This window comes from Labeo rohita, chromosome 6, assembly GCF_022985175.1.
Source record: "Labeo rohita strain BAU-BD-2019 chromosome 6, IGBB_LRoh.1.0, whole genome shotgun sequence".
NCBI classification, from domain to species: Eukaryota; Metazoa; Chordata; class Actinopteri; order Cypriniformes; family Cyprinidae; genus Labeo; species Labeo rohita.
This window is the reverse complement of record NC_066874.1, coordinates 11890318-11906676: the sequence shown is the minus strand read 5'-3', so window position 1 is coordinate 11906676 and position 16359 is coordinate 11890318. Positions and strand designations below refer to the sequence as shown.

At 36.1% G+C, this 16359-nt stretch overlaps 2 protein-coding genes across 10 annotated transcripts in view; one reads left to right on the top strand and one right to left on the bottom strand.

Annotated features, from left to right (window-relative positions):
- setd5 (SET domain containing 5) overlaps positions 1–16359 on the top strand; it is a 195018-nt gene that overhangs the window by 30557 nt on the left and 148102 nt on the right. For 4 of the 7 annotated variants that reach the window (XM_051112226.1, XM_051112223.1, XM_051112224.1 and 1 more), the window contains 2 exons: positions 52–134; positions 526–2691. In XM_051112226.1, coding sequence (XP_050968183.1) covers positions 52–134; positions 526–1068 — 626 coding nt within the window. In that variant the 3' untranslated portion in view covers positions 1069–2691. Of the gene's footprint in view, positions 1–51; positions 135–219; positions 269–525; positions 2692–16359 lie in introns of those variants that run through there. The other 3 variants (XM_051112225.1, XM_051112220.1, XM_051112221.1) reach the window with 3 other exon arrangements.
- lhfpl4a (LHFPL tetraspan subfamily member 4a) overlaps positions 9082–16359 on the bottom strand; it is a 43963-nt gene continuing 36685 nt past the window's right edge. For 2 of the 3 annotated variants that reach the window (XM_051112234.1, XM_051112236.1), the window contains one exon: positions 9082–13147. In XM_051112234.1, the coding sequence (XP_050968191.1) occupies positions 13094–13147 (54 nt within the window). In that variant the 3' untranslated portion in view covers positions 9082–13093. The remainder of the gene's footprint in view (positions 13148–16359) is intronic. The other variant, XM_051112235.1, reaches the window with a different exon arrangement.

Genomic DNA, 16359 nt, shown 5'->3' with positions numbered 1-16359 from the left:
TCGGTTACTGATAGCATACTCGGTTCTGACTAATTCTTTGTCTTTTGTCAGATGCTGTTGAGATGGACAGGTTTGATCTACAAAGCTCATCTCTGGCCTCTCCCTTAAAGAGTCCTTCTGTTCACCCACATCAGGTAGAATGTAGAATATTTAGAAAATGTCATGAAATTCATAGACTACAAATCAAAAGTTTGGAATAATTAAGATTTTGTTTCTTAGTCTCTTAGGCTAACCAAGACTGGTGTTCAAGCATTCAATCAAAAAAACAGTAATATCACGAAATATTATACAATTTGAAATAACTGTTTTCAATATTAATATATTTTTAATTGTACTTTATTCCTGTAATAGTAAAGCTAAATTTCCAGCAGCCATTTCTCCAGGCTGTAGTGTGATACTGTTTTTCAGGAACATTTCAATATGCTGCTCACGAAACATTTTTTAATATTATAAGTGTTGAAAATTGTGTAGTTTAATATTTTTGTGGAAACCGAATGTTAAATCTGTCTTTTAATGAACATCCAGCAGATGCTGCCTCTCCAGCCAGAATCCCATCAGCATTCGGAAAGCCCAGCCTACGACCAGCAGAGCTCCTCTTCTCCATTCTGTCCATCTGTAAGCCCCTCTCCTCCCCACTGCAGCTCTGGGGGGCCGGGATATTATCCTTCAAAGCTGCCCACACACAGCCCACTCACCCAAGAAAGCCCGTCCTCTTCTACAGTATCCATCTCCTCAGTGGACTCAACAATGTGTGCGCCACATCCTCACAGCAGCAGCAGCGGAGGTGGAATGGACACCTCAAGCCTTAAAGCTAAACTCTTGGACAGCACCCTGTCTGCTGCTCTCTCTCTACCCACCAGAGGCCACCTTAAAATGGACAGCGCTGCAGTACCACACACACAAGGTGCTCATGGCTCTAGACTGGCCCAGCCGTCCAGAGTGCACAGCCAGAGAATAGACAGACCCAGTCAGGCTAACTCGAGACATCTCACAGCTTCTGGAGCACAGCACTATCCACAACGAAATTTACAGGGTTCAGGGGTATGGACACAGTCAGGGTCCTTTTAGGACCCACAGTGTGCGTATATGTGTGTGTGTGTGTGTGTGTGTGTGTGTGTGTGTGTGTGTGTGTGTGTGTGTGTGCGTGCGCGTGTGTGTGTCAGAAAGAGAAGTGTGTGACATCCTCCTCGCTTTTACCTGTGGAGAAGCTATGCGTTGTTAGAGGGAACCTGATGTATTGAGTTCTGTATGGATGGTCTACTTTTTTTGTCTTTACTTTCCCCAGTTCCTTTTATCTTTTTCCAAAAACTGAATTTCTGCAGTTACATGTAACTTAGTGTGGACTTCATAACAATCAAATCAATGGAACATTAAAGTAACTAGTTTGGAGTATATAACCAGATTTAAATGTATTTTGAAAATTCACCCAAATGCTACAATGATGTGTTCACACTGAGGTGCAAGTATTACTGAGTTAAGCACCAGTGGTGAAACAAAACCTTTTCTCTAAAAGTAGGGTTCTCATGTTTAAGACTTATCTAAGAGTAAAAGTGACCATGCTGATCTTAGATGAGTTTTCAACGTTCTTGTCAAATGAATAATATCATGACTATGAAATGGCACTCTTACTTTAAGATGCTTTGCACATTTGACTCGGAGTACACTCTCCTGTTTTCAGTTCTATCAGTAGTTGTCATCAGAACAGTCGTGTAGTGTGTTCAGGGATGGCAGGCTTGGCTCAGAGCAAAGTGTTTTTGAATGCACATGAAAGCAATTTTTAGTGAACAGTGAGTTTTTTTCCTCACTCTGAATCATTCCAGTGTCTAGCTATCGTTAGGGTCTGATGGGCCTGTCGAATTCTCCTGTTAGTGTCATGAAATCACTACTCACTTGATATATAATACTTGACAAGCAGATCTTATGGTGCTTCAGTTGGTCCAGTTGAATTGTTTATTTTGTTTCCCAGTGTGATCACGGTTGCCTCTTAAGGTAAAAAAACATGCAAATGTCAGTTCAAACTTTGTTTTTTAACTTGTTTCCAATGATTGTTAAAGACCCTCTCTGTGACTCGCAAAGCACAGGACTTTGCCGAAAAGAATTTGCAGAAATGTTTTTGTTTATACTCCGTTAAAAGTATGTGTACCCTCCTGAGCCCTTTAATCCTAAGTGTATACTTCATTTCTCTCACTTCATTCTCTCTCCTTGACCAGTCCTTGCATTCCAACCACCATTTTAGAAAGGAAGAGAGGAAAGAAATGCTATGGCCAAATGGTTTGACCAGTTAATAAGACAAAGCAAGTGTGCTGCTGCTGCTGTGGTCTTTCAAATTTAAGTGTTTCTCCCCTTTTTTTAATTACAAAAAGCTGCTCACAGGACAGCCTTTTTTAACAGAATAGGCATAGTGCTGTACCTCTCTTGGAGGTCACCAAGAGTTGTGCCATGATGACCACAGTAGTGGGATATTGACCCCACATCAAACAAAACCGACGCCCCTGTTGCATTTAGAGAAGCAAAGATGTCTGCTTGGTGAATTTTTTTCCCAAGCGTGGTCCAGCGATGGAAAAGATTATGTCTGTTTTTGTATTGCCCTAATGTGAAAAGATCTAGAATTGATGACGGGTTAATGTGGTAAGCCTTAGTTCACTGGTTAATATGAATGTCTCTTGAAAAGGAAAAAAAAAAAAAACAAAAGACTATGTGATCTGAAATTTACCAGCACCTTAACTACATGATCATGTGTACTTGGGTGAAGTGTCATTCTGTTCTCAGAGAAATATAGTACACCAAATTTGCTGCATGATATTTCTTTTATGTGTCATTGTAACAGTCTAGGGTTGGGTTTATGGGATAAGGTTTTGATTGAGACTCACCTCTTCTTAACCCCACAAACATTTGGCACTTTTCTAGCATCCATAGACATATTTTTGTTGTATTATTATTATTTTTTACCTAATTTGAACCCTTCCCCCTTTCTTGACATAAAATGCATCACATTTTGCTTTTTAAATAAAATGTTTGTGAACATTTTTAAAACTAGCATTTGCTGAACATTGGTTGCATGGGAAGAGAGCTCAGAGTGAATGATAAAATTGGTTTGTTTTCATTGATAATATATCATTTAACATTAAACATCATATGGAGTAGTAGCAAAATAAGGTCTATGGTGGGCCTTGAAAAAATTTTAAACTGGCTATTAATATGTGAGTTTGGGTAATCATATCACAGGTATAAATGGGGTCCAAAATAGTCTGTCTACATTCATTTGAAGGTGGTAGAAAATGCATGTGACCACATGGCAATCTTAGTTTAAATGCTAATGTAGTCAAATGTGTTTGAACAGCAATAAAAGACCACCTACTCACTCAAAACAAGGGCTTAAACTTTGCTGGTTACGTGCAGCTTTTACTGCCTACATATACACACAGAAGTCTTCACAGAATTAATTCAGTGTCTGCTATTAACATGCATTGACATTTCATATAGAGCACATCTGAAGTTAAGAACAGGTAGTTCGCTAAAATGACTGAGATGCATGCTACTAACAGTTTTTGCCATTTGTGATTGACCTTAATAGAGGTAAAGGAATGTAATTCAAGACTTGTCATTGAACTCAAATATAAAAGCTTATTTAAGCATTATGATTTGTGACCTCTAGAAGGCACTGTCACAAAGCTGAAGGGATACACTCAGAACAAAGTGGTAATGACACCTACTCAAGGAGTTAAGGGCCTGTCCCTATACCCACACTTGTGGATTTTGCACTTGACCACTGCTTGCATTTTCTGTATTTGTCCCAATTGTGGAAGCATTAAGACCACAAGTGTGTGCAGACGTTTGGATTACCCTATGAGTCTTGCAACATAGTGTTGTAAATATACAAGTAAACTTTTTAGTGGGCTTTTACACGTTTTGATTCTTAATACTTTGCATTTTAAAATAAACTTGTGACAAAAGAGTTACAAATATTTTACAAAATGCACCATAAAATGTACAACACTATATTGCTACCACATTATATGGAATTTCTAATGACTCTCATGTCATTTTCTCCTCCAACTTCATAATTGTTCTACATCGCTGCAGAAGTTCCGACCCAGTGTTTACAAAGTGACATGCAAAGAAGATCAGATGCTCTTTAAAAAAAAAAAAAAAAAGTAAAGCAGCGATGTAGAATAATTTTGAAGTTGGAGGAGAAAATGATATGGGAGTTTCTCAACACACCCTGTCTTGAACCAGACACATGCGTATTGTAGAGCTAGACAAGATGAGCATTTGTGGTTAAAAAGTGTATAAATATTTATTTATTTAAAAAGAGACCCTTCTTCCTCGGCTGGGGTCGTTTAGAGCCTTTTGAAGCTGCATTTAAACTGCATTTTGGAAGCTCAAACTTGCGGGCACCATAGAAGTCCACTATGGAGAAAATTCCTGAAATGTTTTCCTCAAAAAACGATTACTTTACGACTGAAGAAAGAAAGACATGAACATCTTGAATGACAATGGGGTGAGTAAATAATCTGTCATTTTTGGTTCTGGAAGTTAACTAACCTATAAGATCTCCGGAGACGTGAGTTTCTGAACATGATGAATAATTAGACACATTTAGAATTAATTTTACACCTGAAATACTGTTTTTCTTACCTTGGACAGCCTTGCACACTTACCTGTGATGTGCATGCACTCTCAAGTGACCACAAATGTGGGTTTGGGTGGTTATGGGCTGCATCTGAAATCACATAATTTCCTACCATACAGCAGGTGAAAAACAGTAAGTGAAAAGAGTAGTATGTCCGTATTCACAGTATTCATAAAACAGCAGGTGAAAAGTACTTATGAAATTGATTTACTACTTCCAATGAGATTCTGAAGTGTGCATTTGATGGACACTTTACTCTCACAAGGCTCTGGCAAAGAATTTGTGAAAGGCAGTGAAGTCATCTGACTGATGTATGACGTAGAAAAAATTCTTTGCAAACAATTGTTTAAAAATAAAAGTGTAAAAGGAATGTACATTTTCATGAAGTACATTTTCAATGATAGAATCAATACCATTGCCTCTCTGAAGTTCAAGAGGACTACTGGAAAGTCCATGGGTAAGTGAAGGTATGCTTTAGGTATTCATTACAACTATGTAATGCTTATTATTTATGATGCCATGTTTTAGTTTAATGGATAATGAGACATTTAAGTCCTTTCTAACAATATGACAAATATGTTTGGCATGCCAATGTGCTGTTACCAAACTCTATATTGATGGCATGTTTAGCAGCTCTGGGTCAACCTCATTGGGGGAGCATTGGTATTCTGGTGGCACTCACTTGTTTCTGGCAGCATCTAGATTGTTAAAATATACCTGCTTTGTTGAAAATTTCAGCCACAATGTGGGACAAGTAAACAAGCTGAGTGCAGGCTAATGTTCTGTTAAGATTATTACACAATCACTGCTATGTATGTGCAAAATGTTACCCCAATCACACTCATAACATATATTAATCTGTTAATAGTGCTAAACAGTACTAACTGAATGTTAGTAGTTAATTTATATATCTATATCAGATTACAATGGCCCTTGTGTAGGTTCACAGTTTACAACATCAGAAAATATCAGAACCTTCCTTCCTTTCACAATCTGCGGCACACCTACCAGTTGTAGCCAGAATCAAATTTAAGGTTTTGATTGGCTTTCAGGGCTACCACTGGAACAGGTCCTTCCTACCTCCTTTCCCTACTTTATATGTACACTCCCTTTTGCCAGATCAGATCACTCAATGAGCAACACCTGGTTGATCCTTCACAACAAGGAAGTCAATCTCCAAAACCTTCATCTTATCTGAGACCATCAGAACTTTTAAGAATCAGTTGAAGATACTACTTCTGCAAGCACTTCCACAACCACTTAACCACCCACCAAATCTACACTGGCATATTGCAGGAACTATGGGCATATATAAGGACAAGGGTGTTTTTCGTAAGTGTCAGATAAAGGCAAGTTGTCTGTTAAAAGGGGTCATCGGATGCCCATTTTCCACAAGTTGATATGATTCTTTAGGGTTTTAATGAAAAGTCTACAATATACTTCGGTTAAAAATTCTCAATGGTTGTGTAAAACAACACCCTTTTTACCTTGCCAAAAATCATCTCATTCTGGTCGTGGCTGCTTTAAATTCAAATGATCTCTGTGGAGAGACAAGCCTGTTTACTTTAGCCACATTTAGCCACATTTAGCTGCGTTTAGCTCCTGAACTTGCTAACTAGCACATTATTAGGAAAGGTGATCGCAAAGATTCATAAAAAAGCCCTTATACTCATTTTGTTGAAAAGTCTATAATAGGCTCCACAGCAAACAATTTTATTTTCAGTTTATGGTATCTTTTCCCCAGGGCAATTACAAATAGACTTTCAAAAATAAACCTACAGTGATCACTCACCCAACCTTTCCAAAAATATTTTAACATACATTTAGTTATGTTTATTATATTCCTTGGTCATTTACCTACCAGGCATACTTGTCACATCTTACATTCCACATATTTATCACTGTAGGTGTATTTTTGAAAGTCTGTTATTGCCTTGGAAAAAACATACCATAAACTAAAACAATAAAATAAAAACTCAACTCTGGCCCATGAGATTCATTTTTCTGCAGTTTAGCTCCAACCTTGATCAAACTCACCTGCCTGTAACTTTCTAGTGATCTTAAAGACCTTGATTAACTTGTTCAGGTGTATTTGATTAGGATTAGAGCTGAAATCTGCAGGAAAATGGATCTCACGGACCATAGCTGAGAACCCCTAGTCTAGAATATGTACAAACAAGTCCAAATGTCCAAAAAAACATGTCATACTGTGGGCCTGTGGAAGAAAACAAATACTTGTTGTTGCCCATTATTTAATAATATACATGTATACATACATATGCGCAAACCACTGATTGGTTTTCTGTTATTGAGAACATAATTTAGAGCAGGATAAGCATACTTTCACTCCACTCTGAGTTTTTAAATCTTATTTAAATCAGCAACAAATATCACAGTGCCACCTATGTGCCACTTCTGCAGTGGTCTAGACCTAGGTGTCAAAGTCTACCCTGCTGGTATGCTGTAACTACACCATTCTTGGGGGAAAAAAAGACTACAAGACTAGGCTAGAAGGGATACAGCTCTGGCTACTGGGCATGCGCACATCAATCTAACGTTATTTTTGTCACACTGCACAACAATAATACTGTTTTTGTATTATAGTAAGGGCTAAGTTTAGGGTTGGGTTCCTGAAAGTTCCTGAAATGTATTCTAAAGGATTTTTTTTTTTTTTTTTGCAAGCACCATATATCACGATGTGTTTTTCCAGTGACAGATTGTTCAGGATTGCTCAGGATAGTCACTAATAAAGAACTTTTTACTGTGCACATTATGGTTCAGTGGTTCACTGAAATGTAAGAAGAAACATAACAACAGAAATAAGTTGCATGCAGACATGTACCATTTAATTCATTTTGAAGATTAATATTACCTAAACTCTCTCAGGGTATTTTAAGTAAAATGGCCATTGAAAGAATAGCAACCCTTTATGTTGGTACAGAATACTTTTTACAGGTTCCATAACCTGTTTCTGAACAATGGTTTGAAAGTTCTATTTAAATTATTCTTTATATGAAATTAATTACAATTTAAAAAGAATATCATGTGTACCTGTTTTGTGAAGAGTTTGTTGATAGGATGGTTGAGCTGCCAGGATTCAAGTGTGAGGTGGCTTTGAAAGATTTTTTTTCCTCGTTCAAACAAAACAACAAAACAAACAAACAAACAAAAAAACAAGCAGAAAAGGAGAAGGGAATGGTTCTTAACAACAGAACTATTAGTAGAGAACCTGTAAAGAACCAGTGTTTCTCTACAATCTTAATTGTCTCCCATTTCTACTTAACACATGACATCAGAATTAACAAGAGAATTTTGTTGGTTTGATAACCACCCCTACACCCCTACTCTATGGGTGAGCTTTGATTTAATTGCTTGCTTTTTTATATTAGTGATGGAATGTTAATATACAACAGCCACAAATGTCAACAATGGAAAGAGAAAATCACAGTGTATTGTTGCAAAACAATTTGATCACGATACTGAACTACTGGATTATCATCAAATTCTAAGACTTATTTTGGACATATTTCACATCATTTTAACACGACTTGTCTCATGAGCTTAGTTAGCAGAATTAAACAAAAAAATCTTTATGTTAAAATAGCGGTATCATTTTGGTTTATATTTCATGAAATTCATTAATATTTGTGTTCATAGGTTCATGTGAAACTGTTTATGTATGACAAATTAAAAATAGCAATAAAAGGAAACATATAGCAATGCTTGATGTACTGGAATACAATATGTATCATTTTGTGACCCAACGTAACATTTGTGGATTTCCAGTGAAGCCAGCTTGTAATTACTCCCAGGGTGGAGGTGTTTCTCTCCATGGCACAGCTTGCTGCACCTGGCAGTAGCAAAGATGTCGTTTAATGCCTGCTGATATGTTGGCACCTACTCTGGCCATGGCCCATCCTGTCTGTGCTTGCCAATGCCCAGCCTTTCTCTTTCATCATCCCTTGCTCTTTTGATCTAGCCCTTCATTCTCCTGGTGCGGTTAATCAGCTCTACAGGAAGTGGCTCTCTGCCGACAATTGCCAGACTGGACACACAGACAACATTTTTTCATAATTGTTACGTAATGTGCAAGCCTGCTTCCAGCATATTTTTCTTGCTCAGATACAGCTAAATATAGCACATAAACACACTCAAATTCATACTGAATCAAAACAATTAAATGAGGTGTGTGAACATTTTTTTTTTTTTTTCTAGTTTACTGAGTGTTAAATGTGATGTTATTGTTAGGATGGCCATTTTACCGACATAATGTTTAATAGGTTGTATGTTAAATGTTAGGTAGTAGGTTGTTCAGCCATGAATTTGAGATAAGGATAATTTTTATCTTAATCAGGAATATTTCCCTTCCATTTTTTTTTTTAAAGCATGCATGCTTTGCTTGACACCATTTTTTTTTTGTATACCCGAGTAAAATTTGTACCTTCCCCAAAATAAACCCATAACATGGTACTGATACATGTTTTTTGTTTTTTAATATTTTAAACAACAACACCAACAATGTTTCAGTGATGGTGACGATGTCAGTTATGTTGCACTCCCCTATGACTTGCAGAAATATTTTTATACATGTTTGTTTAATTTAGAAGTTACAGCATTCCAGAAAGATCAGAGGGGGAAAACATTTACAACTAGAGCAAAAAGCAATAATCTTCAAAAGAGAGGCATTAAACACGTGAAGCACAAGAAAAGACAATGTGAACTTCAGAAATCAACCTTGTCATATCTTTCCACAGTAGTCTTGTTCTTTAATTTTGGCACGTTTTATTCTTTTTTTGCTTTTTATTTTTATTTCTATTTTTAAATTGTAGATCAATAAAAAAAGTGTTGCAAGACAGAAGATAAAGCAAAAATGAAAAATAATAAACGAAAAATAAATGAAACACTACTAAGCCTTCAGTAACATGGGCCTACCAAAGCTTGTTTTTAAAATTTAAATATCAATGACCGGATGTTGGATGACAATGTTGTTTCACATGAGATTAACTGAATGTTGTGTAGTAATGAAGATAACAGCTAAGACCAACACGTAAATATCAAATTAGTTTTACACTATGATCAGAATACTGGCAGTCCAGTACATTCCTCTCAAAAAATTTTCTTTCTATATCTACACTGTGTCAAGATGAAAATATGTTGCATAAATCAGTTAATTTGTAAAAACAGCTGGGAAATGGTTATGGTAACGTTCAATGAATTTTCACAACCCATTATATATAGTGCAAGGTGGATGGATCTGGAATTGCAACATATTATCTTGAATAAATTAAAGTTACTATGCCATAACCCTTGCTCAGTGCAGGCTACAGGCATGAAGACAAACAAAGAATTTAAATGGCTTTAAAAAGAAATTATATTCAATACTGCAGAAATACACTGCCCCTGAGGTGGCCAAATTTTCAGAAATAACTAGCTGTCATTGGGGGTGTGTATGTGAGTCTATGCTTTGTGATTTTCATGTCAAATAAAGATTGAACAGCACAGTGCACCCAGGTTGAATTTACCATTAAATATGTTTTTCTTTTAGTTTTACCTGGGCTATGAATTTCTTTGAATGTATGATGTACTGTACAGAATGAAATGTGAATGGATGATGGATATAGAAATACACTACCAAGTTTGGCAAAACCAAGACATTTTTCTGTTTTTGAAAGAATCAATCAAAACAAAATGCAATTAAACTTTTATATAATAACTGAAAATAACCGGTTTCTTAACTGGTAATTTAAGCAGTGATGACAAAGCACTATTTTCAGAAGCCATTGTTCCAGTTAAGAAAACCTTTTGTTATAAAGTCTTTAAGAATTCCCTTGAATGTGCCTGTTTTGTAATCACAAAACCTTTCATATTATTAGCACAAATAATTTTGCAGCTTAATGACATTTCAGGCAATTATTTGGTTTGAAAAATGGGCAAAAACAAACATTTTTCTAGAAACATCAGTCTATTATTGTCTTAAAAGAAAGCAAACTGGATCTAACTACCACATAGAGAGAAGTGGACAGCCCAGATGCAAAACTCATCTCTAGTTTGAGAAAAAGACATCTCAGCTAGAACCTTCAATGAATAGTACACAATAAGGTCCAGCTTCAACATGCTGTTTGGCCTTTAAATGACTCTGGCAGAAGAAAGTGCTTAAATAGGCATGAAAACATAAAGAATGAACTGTAAATTACTATTGTTATTATTATTTTTAAAAGGTATTACAGATGGATGAATTTAAGTTTCAAGTGCCCTACAAGCCAAAACACTTGCTGCAGAAATAAGCTGCTTGAATCCATGCTGCACATGTAAGACTCTTTGATAAACAGAGTTTGAATAATGCCGCCTTTATAATACAGCTGTATGAAATACAGCATTTGTAACATTGTAAATGTCTTTACACTGATTTCTGATCAATTTCATGCATCCTAGGTGAATAAGTTCCTTAAAACAAACAAAAAATGTCTTAGCATTCCCTAACCTTTTACCGGTAGTGTAGGTAAGTGATGGGATGCAGGGAGTTTATGAAGAAGCTGTATTTTAAGATAATGAAATAGAAACCCATTAGTCTCAAAGTCCAATGCAGTCTATTCTTCCTGCTCCTCATACCCCCACTCTCCGTCTGATCTCAGCATTCATCTCTAGCTTGTCTCCCAGCGGAGCATATCAAGAAAATAGAGTAGGAGGGGTTCAAGGCTGAGGTAGATGGGGAGCAGCAAAGCAGTCTTTATCTAAGGGTGAGGAGGGTTTAAGCACCATGGAGTACGTCACATTTTATTTTCAGCTCTGAGTCCTTCTCATGTCATCTCTGAAATCCACCAGTCAAGGGGCTGTAGACAAGGGGCCAGACCTACCCCCAATAGGGCTTTCCTCTTGAGATGATCCTAACTGGTGGTGTCCAGTACACCATGCTGGTCTGTGTTAGTTCCTGCCACTTAGCCGAAATCATGCCATTACAAGAAAGTGGAGGGAGATGTTGGTAAAAACACAATTGGAACAAAGTAAAACCTTCGACCAATATTGATTTTGCACACAAGTTCAGATTTAGTTTGAATGGTACACCGTGGTGCAGATATTTAAGAAATTTATAACAAAATATTAATATGGAACTGGTACTGTTGATATCATTATGAGAATTGGTTGTTGCATTTTGCATATGAAGTCACATCAGTCCATTGAATGTATGGTGAGTTTATGCCTAGAAATTGTGTGAATAATTGTGCTACACATCTTGCCTTGGAAACACAGAGGTAGTCATTTTCATGACTGTGTACCAAGTCTCAGTAGTCACCTAGATGTGTTACGGATATCTTTGTGCTGTACCACTGTGCTCTAATGTGGGCGATGGCAGATAAGAACATGTTGGGCCTGAGTAAAATGCAGCATGCAGGGCTTTTCCTCAAGACAAATGATTAATGAAAACAACAAAACAAAATTTCATCTTGGTCTAATGACAATGAAAAGATGCACAAAATGATTAATTATGAAATTCATGTAACAGAGTCCGAAGAATGTTCATGTGCTAATCACTATTGATAAATGCATCTCACTCTGTCTAAAAGGTTTGATGAAAAAGGAAATATCAAGAGAGGACGTGTCTGTAAAAAAGAAATGTAAGAAGAGATTTGCATGCCAAATTAAATGTCTGTGGGATAGAACTGTTGTTAGTCTTTTCTGCTGCACAGTCATAGAATGATTATTGGTACCTTCAGGTGAACTGAGATCAAATAATAAATCTGATAAATCCACTCCAGTTTGTAGAAGGAATATGATGTGGGTGAATAAATGCTTAATGGCTGTACCCTGTATCCATATAAATATAGAATTTACAAATTAACTATTTAATTAATCAATTAACTCTGATTGCTGACCACATGTACAAAGAGGGGAATTCAAAATTTGTCAGAAAAAGATGGTCTTCAAAATTACATCTTGTGCTGTACAAAATGTTTCTTTTTTTCTTTTTTTTTTTCTTTTTTGTTTTATTTAAATTTTTGGCTTGATGTTTTTCCTTTTCATCTGCGTGTCCAGAGTAGCACCCAATCTCTTGTACATATGCATTGATTCATTATATTTTCTTAAAGCTAGAAATATGTTCCCCATTTTAGATAAAATATGAAAGTCTGAACATAATATCGCTGTTGCAAGCATAATCATGACTATCATCATAATTGTCATCAAAGCATTATTAAATAACAGTAGTAATATGTGTAACTTGTTACTTTCCCAGAGTTGTTGGTTTATGTAAAGCTGATCTTTTCTTCTTTTTATTGGTTTTAAATTCTCATGGTTTTTAAATAGGTGTATGTTGAATATGTTCTCTTCTTGAAGTGTACTCCAGTCTTTTTCTATATTACAAAGAGCTGAACTAGCAGCATCCTGACTGAGTTTAGAGACACAGGCCTGAGGACAAGGAGAGAGGGATGGGGTAGAAGATAAAGGAGGGAGGATACTGTCTCCTCACGGAAACCGCTGGACAGCGAATCGAGGGTCCTTCGTATCCCGGATCTCAATCTAAAATAGACAATAAACAGGGAGGAAAAAAAATTATACAAAGAGCAGTACAGACCTTAATCAGAATTGACTATGATTTACAGGAATAGTTGATCAAAAGTGAAAATTCTGTCATTTACTTGATGTCTTTTCAAGACTTTATGACTGACTTTCTTCTGTGAAAGATAAGAAAAGATCTCAGAAATGTCTTTGTTTCTTTGTGTTTCTGTGTGTTTCTTTGTCCACACAATGGACGTCCATGGTCACAGAGCGGTTTGGTTATCAACAGTCTTTGAAATATCTTCTTTTGTGTTCCACAGAAGAAAGAAAGTCATACAGGTCTGAAATGATATCAGGGTAAGTAAAGATGACATTATCATTTTGGGGTGAAATATACCATTAATTTCTTCATGGATTACTTACATGTATACATAATTAAGCAAACATCACTTTGGTAAACATCACAACCCAACATAATTCAAACCTCTGGAATTCCTACGGCATAAAAGTAATAAGCAGCAATCAGTCATGACTACACTCAGTAATCAATATGCAGTTTTGTTTTTCGCCATATTCATTTTTAGTTGTTTAGTTGTCTGGGGACATTCAAGCAAAGGAGGAACCAGGGAATAGATGACAGGAGTAGTATAGCATAGCCTAGATCAGCACAGATTGACAAAGGAAGGGAAAGGTTTCATTCAGACAAATAATACATCCTCCTACCTCCCAACCCACTTTGGACCCTCTTTGGCATTTGTATTTTGAAGAACATGTGAAAACCAACCTAAGAGAGACTAAATTGTTTTTAAATAAACAATGCATTTATAGCTTACAGACATATAATATGTCTGTAAATGTGGTAAAAGTACAGTCTATCCAACTTAAGAGCTACTCAAGCATCCTACTTTGTCTCATGAGAAATATTTGACCCTACATATGTTTTGTGCAAAACAAAAAAGTTATTGCAGGTAGAAATCAATGCAGCTTCTAGCTGAACTGACCACTAGTGGCCACTAAATCACTATGACTTCTGCTGTTATTGAGACAAATGAAGATTAGAGGGAGAGATTTCACTGAATAGCAGCTTACCGTGTTCATCTCACAAATCTGTCATAGAGCCTCATAACCTTTGGAATAATGCGCGTATTGAGTGAAAATGAGCTGCCTGAAGAGAAAGTATTTTGTTGCAGCCTATATATTTTTGTGGTAGCTCTAATGGTAGAGCATGGCATTATCAATGACTTCCAGGGAACGTGCAAAATAACAGAATGATAGAATGAACCTTAAATGCATTGTAAGTGGCTTAAATGCATGGGAAAGTTCTGTGGTCTTTTCTAAAGATTACTGCTGGTTTTAAAATTAAGTTTAGCTTTAGAGGTTAAAAATGTCTGTTAGTTGTGTTGTTTAATTTAACTGTTATTTGCCATATTTAATAACATCAGTTTTCTTTTATTATACACCTCATCTATACTGAAGAAAATATATTTTAGAGCACACGCAGTAAACATTTTAGAAGTTATTTGTACATAGGGCAAGATGGTGTGTAGTCTCATTTTCCCTAGTAAAATCTTCAAACAATATTGTTTAAAACAATATTACAAAATCTTCTTGTTCTATCTTCTTGTTCTTGTTCTAGTTTGGCAGGATGCAATAATCCTTTGATATGTATGTTAGTTTTCATATCATTACAATAAATTACAAAATCTTTCAAAATCAAATAAAAACTTTGGGAAATTATGGGGTTGAACAAGTACAGCTATGATATTTGACCTACATAATGTTATCCAATCACTGTTGATCTTTACTGGTTTTGGGAAAGCACTAAACTGTTAATGAAGGAGGATATGAAAGCAACAAGGTTTTGCCTTTCCAGTCCTATAGGAATACCAATGTTCTGGTTCTGTCTCCATTAAGTGATTCCCAAAAATCATTGATCTTGAGCTCTTAGGCTGACATTTTTAGCTTGCAGAACATCCAGATGAGAAAGTCCAGGGCTTTGATCTTAAATGGAGAGAGATTTTTAAAGTATAGACAACAAGTCAAACAAATCTCTGCCTTAAAGGAGAACTTTGCTTACAGAACAAAAATTTACAGACAATTTACTCACCCTCTTGTCATCCAAGATGTTCGTGTCTTCTTTTTTCAGTCGTAAAAAAAATTATGTTTCTTGAGAAAAACATTTCAGGAATTCACTCCATATAGTGGACTTCTATGGTGCCTGCGATTCTGAACTTCCAAAATGCATTTTAAATGCAGCTTCAAAGGGCTCTAACTGAGGAAGAAGGGTCTTATCTAGTGAAACGATCACTTATTTTCTTAAAAAATGTACAATTTATATACTTTTAAACCTCAAATGCTCTGTGTAATCAGGGTCAGCACAGTTAGGGTATGTCGAAAAACTCACATCTCATTTTCTCCTGTAACTTCAAAATCGTCCTACATTGCTACAGAAGAACCGACCCAGTGTTTACAAAGTGAACGTGCAAGGAGGGTCAAACACCCTTCACAAAAAAAAGTTAAAACAGCGATGTAGGGCGATTTTAAAGTTAAAGGAGAAAATGAGATGTGAGTTTTTTAAACTGCATTCACCTTGATAACACAGAGTTTGCATGTGCATCGCAGAGCTGAACAAGACAAGAATTTGTAAATTATACTTTTTTTTTTTTTTTTTTTTTTTTTTTTTTTTTTTAAGAAAATAACCGATTGTTTCGCTAGATAAAACCCTTCTTCCTTGGCTGGGATCATTTTAGGGTCCTTTGAAGCTGCATTTAAACTGCATTTTGGAAGTTCAAAATCGTGGGCACCATAGACGTCCACTACATGGAGAACATTCCTGAAATGTGTTCCTCAAGAAACATAATTTCTTTATGACTGAAGAAAGAATGACATTAAGATCTTGAATGACAAGGGGGTGAGTAAATTATCTGTAAAATTTTGTTCTGGAAGTGAACTTCTCCTTTAAACTCGGGAAACTAGATATATTTGCAGAAAACGGACAGTGGCATTACTAGGATACCATCCTGGGGTGAGAATTTGTAGGTGCGATGGGGTAATATTTTTGCTTGCAAATGCAAGAAGTCTCTGGTTTGAGTCCTGGAACATAAAGAGATTTTTTTCTTTAATAAATCAAAATGGCTGCTGAATGTCAGTGCATGTATATGCATTATTACTCTATAACAGGTTCTGCTGCTGATGAATATTATGATTGAATTAGCAATCCACTAGCAGATGCA